Source organism: Ranitomeya variabilis, chromosome 6 (assembly GCF_051348905.1).
Source record: "Ranitomeya variabilis isolate aRanVar5 chromosome 6, aRanVar5.hap1, whole genome shotgun sequence".
Taxonomy (NCBI): Eukaryota; Metazoa; Chordata; class Amphibia; order Anura; family Dendrobatidae; genus Ranitomeya; species Ranitomeya variabilis.
Window position 1 is genome coordinate 67,907,967 of NC_135237.1, and position 22,336 is coordinate 67,930,302.

General features: G+C 46.2%; 1 protein-coding gene across 1 annotated transcript in view; it reads left to right on the forward strand.

Annotated features, from left to right (window-relative positions):
* The window catches only part of LOC143781788 (protein NYNRIN-like), a 1,337,202-nt gene extending 1,315,995 nt beyond the window's left edge, over window positions 1–21,207 (forward strand). The window contains exon 3 of the mRNA XM_077268620.1: window positions 19,604–21,207. Within this exon, the coding sequence (XP_077124735.1) occupies window positions 19,690–21,207 (1,518 nt within the window). The 5' untranslated portion in view covers window positions 19,604–19,689. The remainder of the gene's footprint in view (window positions 1–19,603) is intronic.
* Window positions 21,208–22,336: the final 1,129 nt, after the last annotated feature.

Genomic DNA, 22,336 nt, shown 5'->3' on the forward strand with positions numbered 1-22,336 from the left:
AATACTGAACCCACAGGTATCCTTAGGGAGGGAGTAATTTTGTCGGCCGTTTCTCCTGATCTGCGGCGGTCCTTGCAAGAGTTTCAGGCGGATAGACCGGATCGTTGTCCGCCTGATAGACTGTTTGTTCCGGATGATTGGACCAGTAGAGTCATCTCTGAGGTACATTCTTCTGCATTGGCAGGTCATCCCGGAATTTTTGGTACCAGGGATTTGGTGGCAAGATCCTTCTGGTGGCCTTCCCTGTCACGAGATGTGCGAGTCTTTGTGCAGTCATGTGACATTTGTGCTCGGGCCAAGTCTTGTAGTTCTCGGGCTAGCGGACTGCTGTTGCCCTTGCCTATTCCTAAGAGGCCTTGGACACACATCTCGATGGATTTTATTTCAGATCTGCCTGTTTCCCAGAAGATGTCTGTCATCTGGGTGGTCTGTGACCGTTTCTCTAAAATGGTCCATTTGGTTCCTCTGCCCAAGTTGCCTTCTTCTTCTGAGTTGGTTCCTCTGTTTTTTCAGAATGTTGTCCGATTGCACGGTATTCCTGAGAATATTGTTTCTGACAGAGGTACCCAATTTGTGTCTAGATTTTGGCGGGCATTCTGTGCTAGGATGGGCATAGATTTGTCTTTTTCATCTGCTTTTCACCCTCAGACTAATGGCCAGACCGAGCGGACTAATCAGACCCTGGAGACATATCTGAGGTGTTTTGTCTCTGCTGACCAGGATGATTGGGTTGCTTTTTTGCCATTGGCAGAGTTCGCCCTCAATAATCGGGCCAGCTCTTCCACCTTGGTGTCCCCGTTTTTCTGTAATTCGGGGTTTCACCCTCGATTTTCCTCCGGTCAGGTGGAATCCTCGGATTGTCCTGGAGTGGATGCGGTGGTGGAGAGATTGCATCACATCTGGGGGCAGGTTATGGACAATTTGAAGTTGTCCCAGGAGAAGACTCAGCGTTTTGCCAACCGTCATCGTCGTGTTGGTTCTCGGCTTTGTGTTGGAGATTTGGTCTGGTTGTCTTCTCGTTTTGTCCCTATGAGGGTCTCTTCTCCTAAGTTTAAACCTCGGTTCATCGGCCCTTATAGAATATTGGAGATTCTTAATCCTGTTTCTTTCCGTTTGGACCTCCCTGCGTCCTTTTCCATTCATAACGTTTTTCATCGGTCGTTATTGCGCAGGTATGAGGTACCTGTTGTACCTTCAGTTGAGCCTCCTGCTCCGGTGTTGGTTGAGGGTGAGTTGGAGTACGTTGTGGAGAAAATTTTGGACTCTCGTGTTTCCAGACGGAGACTCCAGTATCTGGTCAATTGGAAGGGTTACGGCCAGGAGGATAATTCTTGGGTCAATGCATCTGATGTTCATGCTTCTGATCTTGTTCGTGCCTTCCATAGGGCTCATCCTGGTCGCCCTGGTGGATCTGGTGAGGGTTCGGTGCCCCCTCCTTGAGGGGGGGGTACTGTTGTGAATTTGGATTCTGGGCTCCCCCGGTGGCCGCTTTTGGAATTGGACTTGTCATCCTCTTTCCTGTTTCACCTGTTTCCATCAGTAGTGGGTGTCGCTATTTAAGCTCATTTCTCTGGTGGTTTCTTGCCGGTCAACAATGTTATCTGATGCCTCTCAGTGCTTGTTCCTGCTTCTGACAACTACTAGATAAGTTGGACTTTTGTCCATGTTTCGTTTTGCCTATTTGTTCCAGTTCACAGCTGAAGTTTTGTTACTGTGTCTGGAAAGCTCTCGTTGATCAGGGATTGCTACTCTGGTGTTATGAGTTAATGCCAGAGTTTAAGGTAATCTCTGGATGGTGTTTTGTTAGTGTTTTTCTGCTGACCATGAAAGTATACTATCTGTCTTCTGCTATCTAGTAAGCGGACCTCAAATTTGCTAAGACTATTTTCCTGCTGCGTTTGTTGTTTCATCTGTACTCACCGTCATTATATGTGGGGGGCTACTGTCTTCTTTGGAATATTTCTCTAGAGGTGAGCCAGGTCTTATATTTCCCTCTGCTAGCTATTTAGGTCTTAGGCCAGAGCTGGGCATCTAGCAATAAATAGGAAATGCTACCTGGCTATTTCTAGTTGCGCGGCAGGCTTAGTTCATGGTCAGTATAGTTCCATCTTCCGAGAGCTTGTCCCTCTATAGGCTTGCTATGATCTCTGCCTGCAGAGATCATGACATTCTGCTATTAGTAAGCTGGCCTCTCTTTGCTGAACCTGGTTCATTTCTGTGTTTGTCATTTCCTCTTACCTCACCGTTAATATTTGTGGGGGGCTTGTATCTTGCTTTGGGGTCCCTTTCTCTGGAGGCAAGAGAGGTCTTTGTTTTCTTCTCCTAGGGGTAGTTGGATTCTCTGGCTGGCGCGAGTCATCTAGCGATCACCGTAGGCATGATCCCCGGCTGCTTCTAGTGTTGGCGTTAGGAGTAGCTATTTGGTCAACCCAGTTACCACAGCCCTATGAGCTGGATTTTTGAATCTCGCAGACTTACACGTTCCTCTGAGACCCTGTCCACTGGGGTCATAACAGCCCTCTGTCTAGGCCTCTGACAGGATCCCACCCCTGTCAGGGACCTCTTTGTCTGCAGCTCTGTGATGTTCCTCCTTCCCTTCTGTCTGCCTGACAGGAACTGCCTGGGTGAAGCCCAGTCAGCATCTCACTCACAGGGTGCTACCTGGGTGAAGCTCAGCCAGCTTCTGACTAACTTCCTATCCAGCCCACCAGTTTTACCTAATTGTGAGGAGTGCCCTAGTGAATAGGAGCAAGGCTCCCCCTGGTGGACTGGAGTGTGAAGTGTGGTGTATAGTTTGTGATACCTAGCAAGACGATCTCCTTTATTGCCTTCAGACGTAATATCGCTCCCCCTGGTGGAAGAATAATATTACTGCAATGACCAGGACTCTGGGTCGCTGCACGGACACATGTGGATGGAACAGGATCTGAAGACATTACAAGGTAAGTACGGTATATATTAAGGTGAATGACTTTGTTTGAAGTAAAACAAATTTGAATCCGATAAGTCTTGCGCCGCCCGATGTCCCTGATTGTAAGAGACCTATTCGGAGATGGAAGTCCAAGAAAATGCCTAAATAGGAAAATTGGAGGAAAGAGGAAAGAACAGGATGGACAGAGCAGAGGACCAGGTGGTGGAAAACTAAGCGGCGAGGTCTCTTCATAGCTTATACTGATTATGCTCTGGGGATTGGAGAGACCCGCGAACATAATAAAGAAAATGCAATTTGCATCAAATAAGTGTAAGGCAAATCATCGACAGACTGACTCACCACTAATATTTATTGCTATCCCACACTCTTAATAACTGAGTAAATTAATTTTCTGCAATTTTATCTTGATATTACACTAATTGTGGTGATTTAGTTTCCTGGCCAGTTTCTTAACAACATAAAAAAGATTTCTGGAAACCACTGTCTTAAAAGTCATCCAACTTACTATGTGTGATTCAAGAACTAAATCGCACCAAAAACTCAATATTGTCATCTTACCAGAACGAGAGGTTTGGTCATGCAGAACTGTGCAGAGCCGTGCCGGCCTTATCACCTAAGAGGCACTGCAGGTCAGTGCAATGAAGCACTGGCACATTCGGTACACGCAGAGTGCCCACCGACGCCACAACACAATATATGAGTCAAAAGCTTCATCTCTTAACAATAGACGCTTGGCCTATCTCTTTCTTACTGCTGGCATTCTTATTTCTCAAATCACTAACTGTGTAATAGTTAAAAAAAATTCCAGTCTCCTGTGTTTTTGCGTTTAGTAGATACGATGAAAGGATGCAATGTAACAAGTAACTTACTGTATCTATACATTACCGAAATGAGACATTTTTTAGAATTTTGTCTACCATTATGGCTTTACAATCAGGTAATAATTTTCATATATTTCACAAAGTGCAACAAAAAAGAAAACTGACGCTCCTTTTTCACTGTTGCCCCAATAGCTCCACCATATTCTTCATTTTTGTATAGAAATGTTCATAATATATATCATTCTTTAGAATCCCCTCCGATCCTGGGAATCAGGGTTCTGAAAAGCCCCGTATGAATGGAACAGAGGTCGGTCATGAATACTGTTGCTCTATTCATTCTTAGGGGAGTGCTACCGTCGTAGCGCAGCGCTCAGTTCAGCTATCTCCGGTGGTCCTATTATGGCTGAATAGGTTTCTTTTTATTTATTTATTATACATTGCTTATATAGTGCTCATATTCCACAGCGCTTTACGGACATCATCATCACTGTCCCCGCAATCTAGATTCCCTATCAGGATGTCTTTGGAATGTGGGAGGAAACCGGAGAACCCGGAGGAAACCCACGCAAACACGGGGAGAACATACAAACTCCTTGCAGATGTTGTGCTTTGTGAGATATGAACCCAAGACCCCAATGCTGCAAAGCAAGACTGCTAACCACTGATCACAGTGCTGTCCCATGGGTGTGATCGACCTCCACTCCATTCACATTGGGCTACTCAGAGCCCTAAATATTGGAATCAGTGGAGGTCCAAGAGGTCAGACACTCAGCGATCAGGAAATTGTTCCCTATCCCATGAGTAGGTGATAACTTTTAAATTTGTTATTATCCTTTTAATGGAACTTACAATAAAATGTTAATGTTTCCCACATGCACAGTAGAGACAATTTTATACGAAACAGTTAAATTAACTTATCAAGCTGTTACTCTTGGTTGGATTTGAATTAAGGCTATCAATACTGCTGAGTGCTGATTAAAGATGTCACCTACTAATCAGAAGACGTACCAGGGATGCTAGCAGGTAGGAGGAGGTTCACAGGGTTCTGTTCCGAAGGCCATAAATTACCGATGTGGCCACTAGAACAGGGTTCTGTGAATATTGTTACTCAACTCTAATATGTAGCAATTAGCTAGTGTTCAACTTTTTCTCTTTGGCAGTTCAGTAAATTGTACTATTGCTTAATGATTCTGCCTTTGCTGAAAGGTAAATTGGTTCTCCATACACTGACATCCTGGTGAGATTGTCTACAAATTTTGGACATCACAACTGGCAGTCACTTAAATGCAGCTTTTGAATCCATTAATGTGCTGCACATCAGTTTCAGCTGTAAGGTTGGTACGCAGGATTTCTGCATGGACAGGAGGCAGAGCAAGGGTTAACAGGTTTATTTACAGGGGAGATACTCCACGCACGGAGGCAAAGAGTCAGATGGAGTTGAAGGTACAGCAAAATGCAACAGTTCAATACACAATAATTAGGTGGCAAGAGTAAAAGGTATTTCTCACACTGCAGCTCCTGCTGCACATTAAATTGCGCCGGCAACGGCGGTTGCAGTGCCTCCTCCTAGATGATATTGTAGTCGCTGGTTCTGTTTTCTGGCGGCACTGGTCGGTCTCCGGTACCTCCCACTGCCCCTTGTCCATATACTAATGTGGCTATTAAAGGCACGGGTCACAGTCCGGTGCGAGCCCAACGTGGCTCTTTAACTATATTAGCTGGAGGTAGTCAGGTAACAAACAGTCAGGACAACTCTTGTGTGTCCACGTGAGGGTGCGAGTGTCAGTCCTATGTGTGATCTCTCTTGGGCAACGCGTGTGTGGTACTCACGGTCACTTTGAGTACAGCACGTGGTACTCCCTGGCTGTCACTGGGCACATGCAGCTCCCCAGAGTCCTGGTCGTTGCAGTACTGTGGCTCCGCCGCTAAGGGGGGCTATGGTACGTCTGATGGCACTGAAGGAGTTCATCTGACCAGGTATCACATACACCAATACATTTCACAGTCGGGCCTCCAGGGGGAGCTAAGGGTGCTATTTATTAGGCCACTCCTCACTGTGTGGGTAAACTGGGGGTCAGGCAGGAAGTTAGTTCAGAAAGCTGACTGGGTTGGAACCAGGCAACACCTTGTGGCAGGGGGTGTTGTGGGGAAGATTCGGTAGGGTCCCTGTCAGGTTTGGGACCCTGACAGAGGCCTGGCAACAAGAAAGAACGTCACGGGACCGTGCCTGCTCAGCATAGCGGCGGTGCCCTAAGAAAGGATCAGAAGCGAGATATATTGTGCTGAGTGAGAAACGAGATCAAAGCAAGAAGGAGAATACCAGTAGGAGTCATGCTGTAAGACCGAGGCAACATCCTACTGAGGCGCACAACTGGCGGCCGGAACGCCGAGGAAGTATTCATATATCTAGCTCCAAGCAATACTTCAAACCAACGGCAGGACAGTCAGTCACAGGCGGGCTGTCTCACCTAAATCACCTATGCAGACTTGGGGGGCAACCTGTGGAGAGGGGCGACTCTAGGGTCCCGGAAGAGCTCCGAGCCTACCCGTCATATGGGTGCGTCCCAACCATAACACCGGGAGGGACGGAGGATTAGCAGGACATCATCTAATCGAGTTGTTGTGAGGGAACACGAGAAACAGACACAACAGTTGTGGGGACTATCCCGTAAGCACAGCAGGGGAGGACCACAACACCTAGCGCTAGCAGGAAGGCACAGATTTCCACCTGCAAGGAGAACTCTGGAGGTGCCATCGGACCGGCCGGACTTGCGCAGCCTGGTGAACCGTATTCCGGACTGAGGACCCAGAGACCTTGAGTAAAGAGGTAAAGAGACTGCAACCTGGTGTCCTGTTTTTTACTGCACCGCACCACCACCACTATCTACATCTATCACTGTACGCCCCTCAGCAGGGTCACGGACCGGGTCTAGCCACCGTGACAACCCCAGAGCAGACTCAGAGGCCCGGTACCGGGTACCCCTCGGCCCTGCGGCAGTGGGGGCGCTACACACACACCGCACGTCCCGCTCTCCCGGGTCCCTGCTGTTGGCGGCGAGCGACGCTGGTCTGTTTGGTGCTGGTGTTCCCGGCCGGAGCACTCCTCTCTATGTCTGCTGTGACACCCGGCTCGGCTCCGCTCTGTGTGCATGGCTCTGCACACCTCTGTTCTGCCCGTCTCTGCTTTGCTCTGCACGGTTCTCGCTGGTACTCTGTCTCAGGCTGAGGAGCGGAGCGCACTGCTCACCCGACTGCACGCTACTCTGCCCCAGTGCGCAACTCTCCTCCTGCGCACGCTTTTTCCTCTTTTTCAGCGCGCCCTTTTCTGGCCCTCTCCGCCCAGCTGGGACAGCAGGAAGCTCCGTCTTCCTAGGGCTTCCCCCAGGCTGCAGGGGAAGGTCCACCTCTCTAAAGCTTCCCCCCAGGAACAGAGGATGCAGCCCTTTCAGTTCCGGACCCGGCATGCAGGTACCCGCGGTGCGGTCTATCTCCTTATGGAGCCATGGCCTTGAAATGAGTGAGACTGACAGACACACAAGAGAGTGTTTTAAAAGATTTTTATCTTTGGTTTATATTTCCATTACATTATTTATTTTCCCCAAAAATAGGATTTAATCCCACAGATATTAAAATGTTCCAAAATGTTTTACACTACCTTATGATAAGCTCTGTTTTAACAAAATACATACAGATGGAAGATAGTATAGAAATATAGTGGTGTAACCCTATATACAGCAATCAGCCATAACCTTAAAACCACGGACAGATAAAGTATCTCATGGCAATGGCACCTGTCAAAGCAATCCAGTGGACCCCCTTGTAAGACCAGATGGCTGTACAGAGGTTAAAGGGTGAAGGCTGGGGGCTCCTCTAGAATCTGCCAGACAGAGAGGCTAGTAACAAGTCTGTCTGAGGCACATGATTAGATGCCACATGTCTAAGGAGATTGACAAAGACTTCAAGGTGTTGACTTGGTCTCCACATATCCCGCATCTTAATCCAAATGAGCAACTGTGGGATATGCTAGAAAAATAAATGCAACCAATTGCTATCCATTGCAAAACTCAGCTCATAATGCAACTTTTTTTCACAGTTTTACCCTACTTGCGATTTTTCCCATTTTCACATACATTATATTGTAAAATGAATGGTGTCATTTAAAACTACAAACTGGAAAAAAACAAGCCCTCATATGGCTATGTCAATGGACTAAAAAAAATTATGGCTCTTGAAAAAAGGGGAGGGAAAACATAATCTCAAAATTGTAAATTGGTTGCATTCATAAAGGGGGTTGTCCAGGCATATGTATTTCATGCTCTATGTATAAGATAGGTCATCAATAGCAAATCAATAAGAGTCCAACACCGAGCAACACTACCGATCATCTAATTATTGCTCCCGAAGTGGACGGATATACCGTATTTTTTCGAATTATAAGACAAACTTTTTCCACAAAATTTTGGGGGAAAATAGGGTTGCATCTTATAATCTGAATGTAGCTTACTGGCTGCGGTGGAGTGGGATCCCAGGGTCGCTGCTTCAGGAATCTTCTTGTGGCAGCAGGAGTGGGACGATGCTGTGGCTCACAGGCTGGTGGGAGGGGTTGTTCGGAGGTGCAGGGGCTCTGCAGACATTTTGTGAAAGTCCTGTACAATGTGGTGTATTCTGGCGCATGCTCAGATTGAGATCTCAGCACCACTGAACACCACCTCCTACAAGCCTGGGGCCCACAGCAACCCCTCACTCCTACCTCCGCTGAACACCACCTCCTACAAGCCTGGGGCCCACAACATTGCCAAACTCCTACCTCCGCCGAACACCACCTCCTACCATCCTGTGGCCCGCAGCATCTCCTTTTTCTGCGACCGCCGTCAGCTTCCTATAGCAGTGACTCTGCCACCTGGGACCCCACCAGCACCATGATTTTATAAACATTTTTTTTCCTCTACAAATTTTGAGTAGCGTTTTATAATCCACAAAATATGGTAAATGCTTTGAATGAGAGAGATGGGCATATCTCCATTTAAAGTATAGTGCCCGCGGCTGACCTTTGTCGACTACTGCCACACAACTCCTGTACTTTTGAAAAGAAGCTGTACTGCAGTAGATGTCAGTGGCCTCTATACTTTGAATGAAACTGTGCCCAGTACCTTCACTCAAAGCTCTTACACTTGGAAAAAATCAGCTGATTGATTGGTGCAATGGCAGTGGTATAACTTGAAGCTCGTGGGCCCCAATGCAAAATCTCCAACAGGGCCCTCAATTATTTCAGATTTTTAATAGTAATGGTCTTTTAATATGGGCCAAAATTACTTTTTGGGTCCCCAAAGGCTCCAGGGCCCGTATTCGATTGTGACCCCTGCACTTAATATAGTTACGCCCCTGGGTACTGCATGTCAGATTCCAACTGATCTACTACTGGGGACCTATCCTATAGAAAGGTTATCAATTGCTTATGCCCAGAAAACCCCTTTAAGGGGTTAGAATAAAATGTCATAAAAAATGCTGCATGTAGTAGACTAAACAATCAAAGCGAGTAGGGCATTTCAGTTTCTAGACTGTATACCTTTGATTGCTGTGCCCCGTTATGTGGGGTTAATGTATGTGTACCAACCATGTCTGATTCTCCTCCTTCTTTGTTGCCAGCCAATGTTCCTGCTCTCCTCCCACTCTTCCATTTTATAAGCTCTAACCCTTCTTCTTCCGGTCTCTCCTCACTGCGGGGGACCCAGAGACTTTTGTCCCACCCTCTTGTACTCTATTATACCCTTGCTCATGTTTGTAGCCTGTATTAAGTCACAGCAGCGGTCAATTTCACAACGTTGATGGTTTTTGTTTGAAAGCTGACTTTCACCAGGAATCCGGCTGTTGCATAACGCTTTGTACTGATGGTTTAACAGGCCAAATTATGCCTCAACTCTGTGATTTACCTTACCTTTTAAGCTGTAACCAACCTCCATCCATTGAGAGAAGAGATATTTGTTTTGGTTAGGATGTTGGGTCTCAGCAGTCTTACTTTTGGAATAATGCTTATTATTGTATATATTGCATCAACTGCTATTTACTACTGCTTAATAGTGCATGAGTTTCTGTCTCCAGCAATAGTATTATATTGCCAATAATTCACTGTTAAAAAAAAAACCAGGAAGTTCCTGTTCACTGTGTGTGTAGCTGGAGCACATTTTACTTTCACTGTGCAAGCCAACAGACAAGATGCTAAGATCCTAAGCTATGAGAAATACCAGTTGTAACCTGTGTTATTTTTGCTCCCAAATAAATATATATTCACTGTTGAATGACTGGACAGTACAAAGATTAATCCGCTGTTAACAGGTTATGGGCCCAGAGACCCAGAGACAGTACAGAGAAGAATACGCTTATTTTGGGTGCAAAAATTACCTTTCTCAAAGGTCCCTTTGCCACATAGGATTAGTATTATTGTGAAGGAAGAAATTAAGAAAGGTTCTCCATTTTGTGCTTTTCGACTCCATTTTGTTGTTTTGATATAAATTTTGTTAGTAGGCTAAAGTTTACAGCTGTTATGAGACCTTGATTGTTGCAATCTAAACAGAATATGAGACTGAGGGTGTATTGTTCTATGAAGCTTTGACGCACAGATTGTTCCTGCATTCTTATAGGCTAAGAACTGTGAGCATGTTCTTATGCTGATTGGTTGAAGTATAATTTCTATGACTATGAAAACTCACTCATTAAACGGGGGCGAGAGAGATCAGCTTGATCCCCCCCAAACAGAGACACACGTCTCCGTCTGGTCATTTTCAGTTGCCGGCAACACCTTGTATATAAATTTGGAAATCACTGGGTTAACCGTGAAGGATCAATTTAAATCCTCCCTCAACAGTTGGCGCCCTTGAACGTGGGGCTCCAAGCAGGAACGCTTCTGCCCCCCGGAGGACAACAAGACAAAGGACCCTCGGACCGGACGCAGACACTGGAAAATTGGGACTGATCATCCCCCACAACAACCACAGTAAGTTGGCAGTTATACTGTTCAGACTGACCGTTTGGTGTGGTTTTCCTGTGTTTGTTGCTGCAAAGAGGATCTGAGGTTTGTCCCCGATGGTGGGATGATTCTTGGGTGGAATCATATAGAGGTGTAGTTCCGTTGGAAGCCTGTTGTGAATTTACTTTTTGGCTCCCTCTAGTGGCTACTAGTGATTTGACTCTGGGTATGTCAGTCATTCCTTTTATGCTCACCTGGGTCGTTAGGTCAAGGGTGTTGCTATATAAGCTCCCTGGACCTTCAGTTCAATGCCTGGCAACGTTGATATCAGAGCTAATCTGTAGTGCTCTTGTCTACTGATCCTGGTTCCTGCTTGATTAAGCTAAGTCTGCTTTTTGCTTTTTGCTATTCGTTTTTGTTTGCATTTTTGTCCAGCTTGTATAGAATCTGTATCCTGACCTTGCTGGAAACTCTGGGGCGGCTGGTGTTCTCCCCCCGGGCCGTTAGACGGTTCGGGGGTTCTTGAATCTCCAGCGTGGATTTTTGATAGGGTTTTTGTTGACCATATAAGTTATCTTGCTATATTCTGCTATTAGTAAGTGGGCCTCTCTTTGCTAAACCTAGTTCATCTCTGTGTTTGTCATTTCCTCTTACCTCACCGTTATTATTTGTGGGGGGCTTGTATCCTACTTTTGGGGTCTTTTCTCTGGAGGCAAGAGAGGTCTTTGTTTTCCTCTTCTAGGGGTAGTTAGCTCTCCGGCTGGCGCGAGACATCTAGCGACCAACGTAGGCATGTTCCCCGGCTACTTCTAGGGTTGGCGTTAGGAGTAGATATATGGTCAACCCAGTTACCACTGCCCTATGAGCTGGATTTTTGTACTTCGCAGACGTGCTGATATCTCTGAGACCCTCGCCATTGGGGTCATAACAGTTTGCCAGGCCAGTATTAAATGTTAAATGCATTGCAGAAGCGGGATTATAGGAAAGAAAGTTCTGAGGTTTTTTTTTGTTGTTTTTTTTTTCTTTCTCTCATTTTTTTTTCCTTTCCCCTTTACCTCTGAGTGGCTTGTGATTGCTGCAGACATGAATGTCCAGACCTTGATTACAAGTGTGGACCAGCTTGCTGCTCGTGTGCAGGGCATACAAGATTATGTTACCAGAAATCCTATGTCAGAACCTAAGATACCGATTCCTGAACTGTTTTCCGGAGACCGATTTAAGTTTAGAAATTTCAGGAATAATTGTAAATTGTTTTTGTCCCTGAGACCCCGTTCCTCTGGAGACTCCGCTCAGCAAGTGAAAATTGTTATTTCTTTTTTACGGGGCGACCCTCAGGATTGGGCTTTCTCGCTGGCGCCAGGAGATCCGGCATTGGCTGATATTGATGCGTTTTTTCTGGCGCTCGGTTTGCTTTATGAGGAACCCAATCTTGAGATTCAGGCAGAAAAAGCCTTGCTGGCTATGTCTCAGGGCCAGGACGAGGTTGAAGTGTATTGCCAAAAATTTCGGAAGTGGTCCGTGCTGACCCAGTGGAACGAGTGTGCATTGGCTGCAAATTTTAGAAATGGCCTTTCTGAAGCCATTAAGAATGTGATGGTGGGTTTTCCCATTCCCACAGGTCTGAATGATTCCATGGCCCTGGCAATTCAAATTGACCGGCGGTTGCGTGAGCAAAACCGCAAATTCCCTCATGGTGTTATCTGAACAGGCACCTGATTTAATGCAATGTGATAGAATCCTGACTAGAAATGAGCGGAAAATTCATAGACGCCAGAATGGCTTGTGTTACTACTGTGGTGATTCTGCACATGTTATCTCAGCATGCTCTAAGCGTCTTACTAAGGTTGTTAGTCCTGTCGCCATTGGTAATTTGCAACCTAAGTTTATTTTATCTGTAACTTTGATTTGCTCACTGTCATCGTATCCTGTCATGGCGTTTGTAGATTCAGGTGCTGCCCTGAGTCTTATGGATCTGTCATTTGCCAAGCGCTGCGGTTTTGTTCTTGAGCCATTAGAAAATCCTATCCCTCTTAGGGGTATTGATGCTATGCCATTGGCAGAAAATAAACCGCAGTATTGGACACAGGTTACCATGTGCATGACTCCTGAACATCGGGAGGTGATACGTTTTCTTGTTCTGCATAAGATGCATGATTTGGTTGTTTTGGGTTTGCCATGGTTGCAGACCCATAATCCAGTCTTGGACTGGAAGGCAATGTCAGTGTCAAGTTGGGGCTGTCATGGAATTCATGGAGATTCCCTGCCCGTGTCTATTGCTACTTCTACGCCTTCGGAAGTTCGGGCGTATTTGTCTGATTATCAGGATGTCTTCAGCGAGTCTAGGTCAAGTGCATTGCCTCCTCATAGGGAATGTGACTGTGCAATAGATTTGATTCCAGGCAGTAAGTTTCCTAAGGGAAGACTGTTTAATCTGTCGGTACCTGAACATACTGCGATGCGTTCATATATCAAGGAGTCTCTGGAGAAGGGGCATATCCGTCCTTCTTCTTCCCCTCTTGGTGCGGGATTCTTTTTTGTAGCCAAAAAGGACGGATCTTTGAGGCCTTGTATTGACTATCGGCTTTTAAATAAGATCACTGTCAAATTTCAGTATCCTTTGCCGTTGTTGTCAGACTTGTTTGCCCGGATTAAAGGTGCCAAGTGGTTCACCAAGATAGACCTTCGCGGTGCGTACAACCTTGTGCGCATTAAGCAAGGAGATGAATGGAAAACCGCATTCAATACGCCCGAAGGTCACTTTGAGTACTTGGTGATGCCATTTGGGCTCTCTAATGCACCTTCAGTTTTTCAGTCCTTTATGCATGACATTTTCCGGAAGTATCTGGATAAATTTCTGATCGTTTATCTGGATGATATTCTGGTTTTTTCTGATGATTGGGACTCGCATGTGGAACAGGTCAGGATGGTTTTCAAGATTTTGCGTGAAAATTCTTTGTTTGTTAAAGGCTCAAAGTGTCTCTTTGGTGTACAGAAGGTTCCCATTTTAGGGTTCATTTTTTCTCCTTCTGCTGTGGAGATGGACCCAGTCAAGGTTCGAGCTATTCATGATTGGACTCAACCCTCGTCAGTTAAGAGTCTTCAGAAGTTCTTGGGTTTTGCTAACTTCTACCGTCGTTTTATCGCTAATTTTTCTAGCGTTGTTAAACCGTTGACGGATATGACCAAGAAAGGCTCTGATGTGGCTAACTGGGCTCCTGCTGCCGTGGAGGCTTTCCAGGAGTTGAAGCGCCGGTTTACTTCAGCGCCTGTTTTGTGCCAGCCTGATGTCTCACTTCCCTTTCAGGTTGAAGTGGATGCTTCGGAGATTGGGGCAGGGGCCGTTTTGTCGCAGAGAGGCCCTGGTTGCTCTACTATGAGACCTTGTGCCTTTTTCTCTAGGAAGTTTTCGCCGGCAGAGCGAAATTATGATGTGGGCAATCGGGAGTTGTTGGCCATGAAGTGGGCATTTGAGGAGTGGCGTCATTGGCTCGATGGTGCTAAGCATCGTGTAGTGGTCTTGACTGATCACAAAAATCTGATGTACCTCGAGTCTGCTAAACGCCTGAATCCTAGACAGGCCCGCTGGTCATTGTTTTTCTCCCGTTTTGACTTTGTGGTCTCGTATTTGCCAGGTTCTAAGAATGTGAAGGCCGATGCTCTGTCTAGGAGCTTTGTGCCTGATGCTCCTGGAGTCGCTGAACCTGTGGGTATTCTTAAGGAAGGAGTTATATTGTCAGCTATTTCTCCAGATCTGCGACGTGTGTTGCAGAGATTTCAGGCTGGTAGGCCTGACTCTTGTCCACCTGACAGATTGTTTGTGCCTGCTAAATGGACCAGCAGAGTCATTTCCGAGGTTCATTCCTCAGTGTTAGCAGGGCACCCGGGAATTTTTGGCACCAGAGATCTGGTGGCCAGGTCCTTTTGGTGGCCTTCCTTGTCAAGGGATGTGCGGTCATTTGTGCAGTCCTGTGGGACTTGTGCTCGAGCTAAGCCTTGCTGTTCTCGTGCCAGCGGGTTGCTCTTGCCCTTGCCTGTCCCGAAGAGACCTTGGACACACATCTCTATGGATTTCATTTCAGATCTTCCGGTGTCTCAGGGCATGTCTGTCATCTGGGTGATATGTGATCGTTTCTCCAAGATGGTCCATCTGGTTCCTTTGCCTAAGCTGCCTTCCTCTTCTGATCTGGTTCCTGTGTTCTTCCAGAATGTGGTTCGTTTGCACGGCATTCCTGAGAATATTGTGTCGGACAGAGGATCCCAGTTTGTTTCCAGGTTCTGGCGATCCTTTTGTGGTAGGATGGGCATTGAATTGTCGTTTTCGTCCGCTTTTCATCCACAGACTAACGGACAAACGGAACGAACTAATCAGACTCTGGAGGCGTATTTGAGGTGTTTTGTCTCTTCTGATCAGGATGATTGGGTGACCTTCTTGCCGTTGGCTGAATTTGCCCTTAATAATCGGGCTAGTTCTGCCACCTTGGTTTCGCCATTTTTCTGCAACTCTGGTTTCCACCCTCGTTTTTCCTCGGGACATGTAGAGCCTTCTGACTGTCCTGGGGTGGATTCTGTGGTGGATAGGTTGCAGCGGATCTGGAATCATGTGGTGGACAACTTGAAGTTGTCACAGGAGAAGGCTCAGCGTTTTGCCAACCGCCGCCGCGGTGTGGGTCCCCGACTTCGCGTTGGGGATTTGGTATGGCTGTCTTCTCGATTTGTTCCTATGAAGGTCTCTTCTCCCAAATTTAAGCCTCGATTCATTGGTCCTTACAAGATATTGGAGATCCTTAATCCTGTATCCTTTCGCCTGGATCTTCCGGTGTCGTTTGCCATTCACAACGTATTTCATAGGTCCTTGTTGCGGCGGTACGTTGTGCCTGTGGTTCCTTCTGCTGAGCCTCCTGCTCCGGTGTTGGTTGAGGGCGAGTTGGAGTACGTGGTGGAGAAGATCTTAGATTCTCGTCTCTCCAGGCGGAGGCTTCAGTACCTGGTCAAGTGGAAGGGCTATGGTCAGGAGGATAATTCCTGGGTGGTCGCCTCTGATGTGCATGCGGCCGATTTAGTTCGTGCCTTTCACGCCGCTCATCCTGATCGCCCTGGTGGTCTTGGTGAGGGTTCGGTGACCCCTCACTAAGGGGGGGGGGTACTGTTGTGAATTTACTTTTTGGCTCCCTCTAGTGGCTACTAGTGATTTGACTCTGGGTATGTCAGTCATTCCTTTTATGCTCACCTGGGTCGTTAGGTCAGGGGTGTTGCTATATAAGCTCCCTGGACCTTCAGTTCAATGCCTGGCAACGTTGATATCAGAGCTAATCTGTAGTGCTCTTGTCTACTGATCCTGGTTCCTGCTTGATTAAGCTAAGTCTGCTTTTTGCTTTTTGCTATTCGTTTTTGTTTGCATTTTTGTCCAGCTTGTATAGAATCTGTATCCTGACCTTGCTGGAAGCTCTGGGGCGGCTGGTGTTCTCCCCCCAGGCCGTTAGACGGTTCGGGGGTTCTTGAATCTCCAGCGTGGATTTTTGATAGGGTTTTTGTTGACCATATAAGTTATCTTGCTATATTCTGCTATTAGTAAGTGGGCCTCTCTTTGCTAAACCTAGTTCATCTCTGTGTTTGTCATTTCCTCTTACCTCACCGTTATTATTTGTGGGGGGCTTGTATCCTACTTTTGGGGTCTTTTCTCTGGAGGCAAGAGAGGTCTTTGTTTTCCTCTTCTAGGGGTAGTTAGCTCTCCGGCTGGCGCGAGACATCTAGCGACCAACGTAGGCATGTTCCCCGGCTACTTCTAGGGTTGGCGTTAGGAGTAGATATATGGTCAACCCAGTTACCACTGCCCTATGAGCTGGATTTTTGTACTTCGCAGACGTGCTGATATCTCTGAGACCCTCGCCATTGGGGTCATAACAGAAGCCTAGTGCTCGAACCGTACCTCATAAGGGACGGACACCCCGGATTGACCAGTGATGTAATTCTCTTTACAGTCAAAATATCCTGAATTCCTGATCACTGTTAGAATCAGGCGCGGTGAGGTGATCGAAGATTGGGTAGGATACGTAACTCAGGAATACATAGATATATATGTGTATTTCCAGGGGTGTCCGGAGGGTTAAGTCTAAGACGCCCTCCTCCTTTCACTGAGTACCGCGATTTTGGGTTGTCTCAGCGGGGGACAGGTGAAAACCCTAGTGGAATAGGCTACACGGCCGCTCTGGTATCTATACACGACTAAGTAAGGGTATTTCACTTTAAAGGAGAATCAGTCCGTGGAAGAAGAAGAAGATTTTGAATTGTGTGATGAAAATTTGATATTGTTAGCCCAAAGAAGGGAAAAGAAATCTGTCAGGAATGCAGGGAAAATATTCTCAATCTGGCATGTGAATTGTGCGATGAAGATTTTGTAGAAATTAATTAAGTCTGAGAACTGCTGTATTTCGTTTTTGTGTGAAAGTTATCTTTAAAATATCCGATGGGCGGGGGGAGTCATACAGCCGCGTTATGGCTTTCTTCTGTGCTGAGGAATGCTGTGATTCTTCCTATCTCCGTGTTTCTGGTAGGGAGGGGCAGCAGCATGTGGCTGCGCTCTTGAGTCTCTATTTTCTCAGTGTAGTACGCGTTGGTAGATCTGTGTCTTGTTTAAGGCGACAATATTGTTTTGAAGTACAAAGAAAATATTGTAAAATGAAAATGAAATCTAGTGTCTAGTTTTAGGAGGAAATTTGTAAGTGATTGAAAGATTGGTAAAAGCAAGTTGAGTGGTTGATATATAGCAAATTGAGAATCAACAGAGGAAGTGAATTCTGATGAATAATGTGTCAGAAAGACAAACAATTAAAAATGATGATCTGGAACAGGGGGTCTCCCTGCTTGATGATAAGGTCCCTCCCCAGGAAATCAAGCCTCTTCTCCTGACTGTAAGCTCTGTGCCCCTCAATCCCAAAGCACCAATATATACTGGGTTGCCAAAACTTAGTGCGCCTCTATTCTATGATCCTGTCGGGTGGATTTGTGATGTATGCGGAATTACTAATTCTCAGTGTAGAGAGGTCTGTTACAATTGTGGAGCGAGGAGATCCGGGGTTGTAGCCCCCACCTTTCCCTTGCTAAACGCTGATGGCACCTATTATCGGCCACCACCAGAACTAGTCCCTGCTATGCTTAGTATTGCTAGCGCTTATGAGTATCCGCCCCCACCTACCTTAGTCACTCGGTCAGAGATGTGCTCTTTAGGAAAGGGACAGGGGATTTCACAAAACAACATGTTGGGGCCATAGTAAATGCCGCAAATAATCAACTCCACCATGCTGGAGGACTGGCTGCAGTGATTTCACAGAAAGGTGGACCCATGATACAGGAAGAATCTAATTCATATATACAAAGTTATGGCCAGGTAGAAACAGGACAGGTCGCAGCGACCAGAGCAGGACAGCTTCCGTGTCAATATGTAATACATGCAGTGGGGCCACGGTATAATTCTAGCAACATTCCCAAGTCCCAACAGTTGCTTACCGAGGCTGTCCAGAACGCAATACTGTATGCCTCCTCCGTTCCTCCCGGTACGATGCCTCAACGTACAATGGCCATACCATTAATCTCTGCCGGTATCTTCCAATATCCCAGGAAGGATGCCACCATGGTTATAGTATCAGCAATAGAGCGCTATATACAGGAAAACCCCATAAAATTGGAGGAGGTCCGATTCAGGCAATACAATCTCTAACTGTAACAGAGCCTCCTGCCCCGCTTCCGCAGCAGATGCCTCTTGTACCGCCACCTCCTCCTGCCCCCGAGTCAGTGATATCAGAGTTTGAAGAAGATGATGTGAAAACTACTCCTGACAGGCTAAAGTATACCCCCTTTTCTCCATCGCAGATAGACACCCTTTGTAACCAGTTACCCGATCCAGAAACCTCCCCTGCTAGAACCTCCCTCACAGATGTCACACAGGACAAGGGGGAGACTGCCGAGAAGTTTTATGGGCGTCTTATGGTAGTGTTTAAAGATTTGGGATTCTCATTGTAAAGTAAAGCCCATTCACACCTTTTTGTGGCAGCTTTAATGTCCGGCCTTAAATCTGAATTGAAAGAGGCAATAATGTCGGTCAGACCCGATATTGAGACTTCCACTCCGGATGATGCATTAAAAGTAATTAAAAGTTTTCAAAAGAATTTAGCACGTTCTGCATCAACAGGAAAATCAAGGGTTAAAACTGTAGCTGCAGCAGTCTCTGCTCCAACTCCAGCCCCCACCCCAGGTACAAGAATGCAGCTGGCTCCTTATCAGTGGCCTGCCCAGCAGCAAACTCTAACTCCAGCCCTCCCACCTTATACGAATTCAGTCCCCTACTCAAATATTTCTTTTAACCCTATGTCTGGAGGTATCGCTCCCCAGCCCCGCCGCACCAGTTCTCACTTGCAGTGCTGGCGCTGTGGCCGGCCCGGTGACTTTCAGAGAGATTGTCACACCCCTGCTGATAGATGCTACCCTCAAGTTCCCCCTTCCAGTCGCAACCTGAATACAGGGAACCCCAGAGGATACCCCAATTACAGACAGCCTCAAAATCCTGATAATCGCCCATACTGAAGGGGTGGCCAACCAGAGTCTGCCATCACAATGTCCTTCACCAAACCTGGGGCATGCTCATTCTCATGCCTACTAATGTGACTTTGAAAAGGTGCTCTGTCCTGAACCCCGCTACTCTTCTCCTAGTTCCCCTGGATCCAAAGGGGGGAGGAGTAGGTGACATGAAAAAGGACACTCTTTTTCTTTCTGGAATGGATCCAGAGGAACAAGATTAGGTTTCCAAATTATATGATTGTCTAGAATTGATGTCTCAGGAAACGGCTGGTCTCTAGTGTGCCTATTCTAATGCTGATTTTGAGCTTTTTGTAGATGGATCCCGTCACCAAGATGACCAAGGACGCTACTGTACCAGATATGCTGTGGTCTCAGGACATGAGGTAATCAAGGCAGAGTCAATGCCAGCTCATATGTCTGCACAAGAAGCAGAGCTCAAGGCGCTCACAGAAGCGTGCAAACTAGCAGAAGGTAAGACTGTAAATATCTACACTGATTCCAGGTATGCTTTTGGCATTACACACGATTATGGGCCTATCTGGAGAGCCAGGGCTTTCCTGACAGCAAATGGCCACCCCTTTAAACATGCTGAGGCAGTCCAGCAACTTATGAATGCACTACAGCTTCCCACCCAAGCAGGCATCATAAAGGTAAAGGCACATACCAAAGGCACTGATGGACAGACAAAGGGTAACACACTGGTAGACCAGGCTGCCAAGAAAGCAGCAAGCACTCCTGTAGCCTCTAAAGTACATCACCTAGACACCCCACCATCTCCACTTGTGTCAAAAGACATCTTAGCCCGGTTACAAGAACAGGCAAGTAAGGAGGAGAAAAATAGGTGGCAAAAGATAGGGGCTTGCTCTGATACCGTCACTGGACTATGGGGGAGGGGTGAAAAGGTCTGCCTGCCACAGGTACTGTACCCAATGATGGCACAGGTTCTGCACGAGAATGTGCACCACTCGAAGACGGCCATGTGTGACACCCTACAGAAACAATGGATTGCCCCCGAGTTTTCCACCTGCGCAGAAAGGCAGGTACAGAGCTGCATGATATGTGCCACACATAATCAAGGTAGGACAGTGAAAACCCCATCCAAACACACTCCCCGGCCCCTTTACCCATTCCAGAGACTGCAGATTGATTATATTCAGTTACCTAGGGTAGGGACGTATGAGTATGTGTTGGTCTGCATTGATTTATTTTCAGGTTGGCCAGAAGCCTACCCAGTTGCCAAAGCTACGGCTAAGACAACGGCGAAGAAACTGATGGCTGAGATCATATGCAGGTATGGAGTTCCTGAAGTCATTGAAAGCGATCGGAGTTCCCATTTTACTGGAGAGATCATGTCAGAGGTAATGGCAGCACTGGGGGTAAGTCAAGCATTGCATACTCCATACCATCCGCAGAGCAGTGGAAGAGTGGAGAGACTAAATGGAACTTTTAAGCTTAAAATCCAGAAGGCAATGACAGAGACTGGTAAACCATGGACAGAATGCCTTCCTCTAGCTTTGTTTTCAGTAGGATATACCCCAAACAGGAAGACAGGACTGTCACTGTATGAGATTCTGTTTGGCAGGGGCCCCAATCTTGAATGTTTCTTTCCACAACAGTTGCAGCTCAAGTACCAGGACTTGACTAGCTATGTGCAGGCCTTACATGGACACCTTGCCAAAGTGCATTTAACTGTCTTCAGTTCTCTTCCAGACCCAGACAAGGATCCTGGACACCATCCCTTTGTGCCAGGAGACCTGGTGTATGTGAAAAAGTTTGTGCGCAGAGATTGTCTCCAGACAAGATTTGAAGGACCCCACACGGTGATCCTGGTCACCCCCACTGCAGTAAAGCTGGAAGGAAGGCCGACGTGGATCCACGTATCGCACTGGAAGCTGGTCAAACAGACTAGTAGCAAATAAGGGGAAATAATGTTTTGGTTTTCGCATTTTTTATATTATTATTGGTAACCACATGGGACAGCCTAAATTCCCCAATATCCTTGAATAATAAGTTTGTACAATATCATGAAAGATTAGTAGTACAGATGGGTATAGCCAATAGAATTGTCAGTTCTATCTCCATTTACCCTATGATTACATAAATGTGGGATACATTGGTTAGGGCCACAGATTATCTAGATGATCACATTTGGGATATATTGGATATACTTAATATTACTGTTGTTGTCCAAAGCTAATTTATCATAGTTAGTTACTAATCGATACACTGTAGTACTGGATTACTTAACAGCAGCACAGGGTGGTATGTGTCAGGTTATTGGACCCGCTTGCTGTCATTATATAGATCCCAATAGCACAATGAAGTTAAAGTTAAAGTTAGAGGATGTTCAAAGACTCAGAGATTAATATGATAAAGACAATGACCGTAATAAGGACAGTTGGTGGGCAGACACCTTCTCCATTTTATTTTAATCCAGCCAATTGGTTTGAGGGACCTGGGGGCTGGATAGCTGGAATCTTGCAAAGTTTGTTGTATATTGTTGCCTTTATCCTTGTCATGTATGTAATACTAAAACTTGTTTTTTGGTGTATTTCTGTTTATATTAGGAAATTTTGCACTAGGATAACTAATGATGAAACCAAAAGCGTTGCCACCTCTGCTCTTCTCTACACCGATTTCACAAAGTTATCTGATGAAGATGTTGAAGCCAAGCGCATGGCTATCTTCAAAAGATCCCCACTACTGTTATCAATAGTTGTTATTCGTAAATTCTAGTATACAGGGGGGACGGGTACGCCGCAACAGCCATGGCTGGTAACATGGCACCAGCCATGTGAAGACCAGTACCCCTCGAGCTTAGAGCTTGGGATAGTACCTCTGATGCTGGACATTAATTAACAAAATTTATCTAGGGGGGAATGTGAAGGAAGAAATTAAGAAAGGTTCTCCATTTTGTGCTTTTGACTCCATTTTGTTGTTTTGATATAAATTTTGTTAGTAGGCTAAAGTTTACAGCTGTTATGAGACCTTGATTGTTGCAATCTAAACAGAATATGAGACTGAGGGTGTATTGTTCTATGAAGCTTT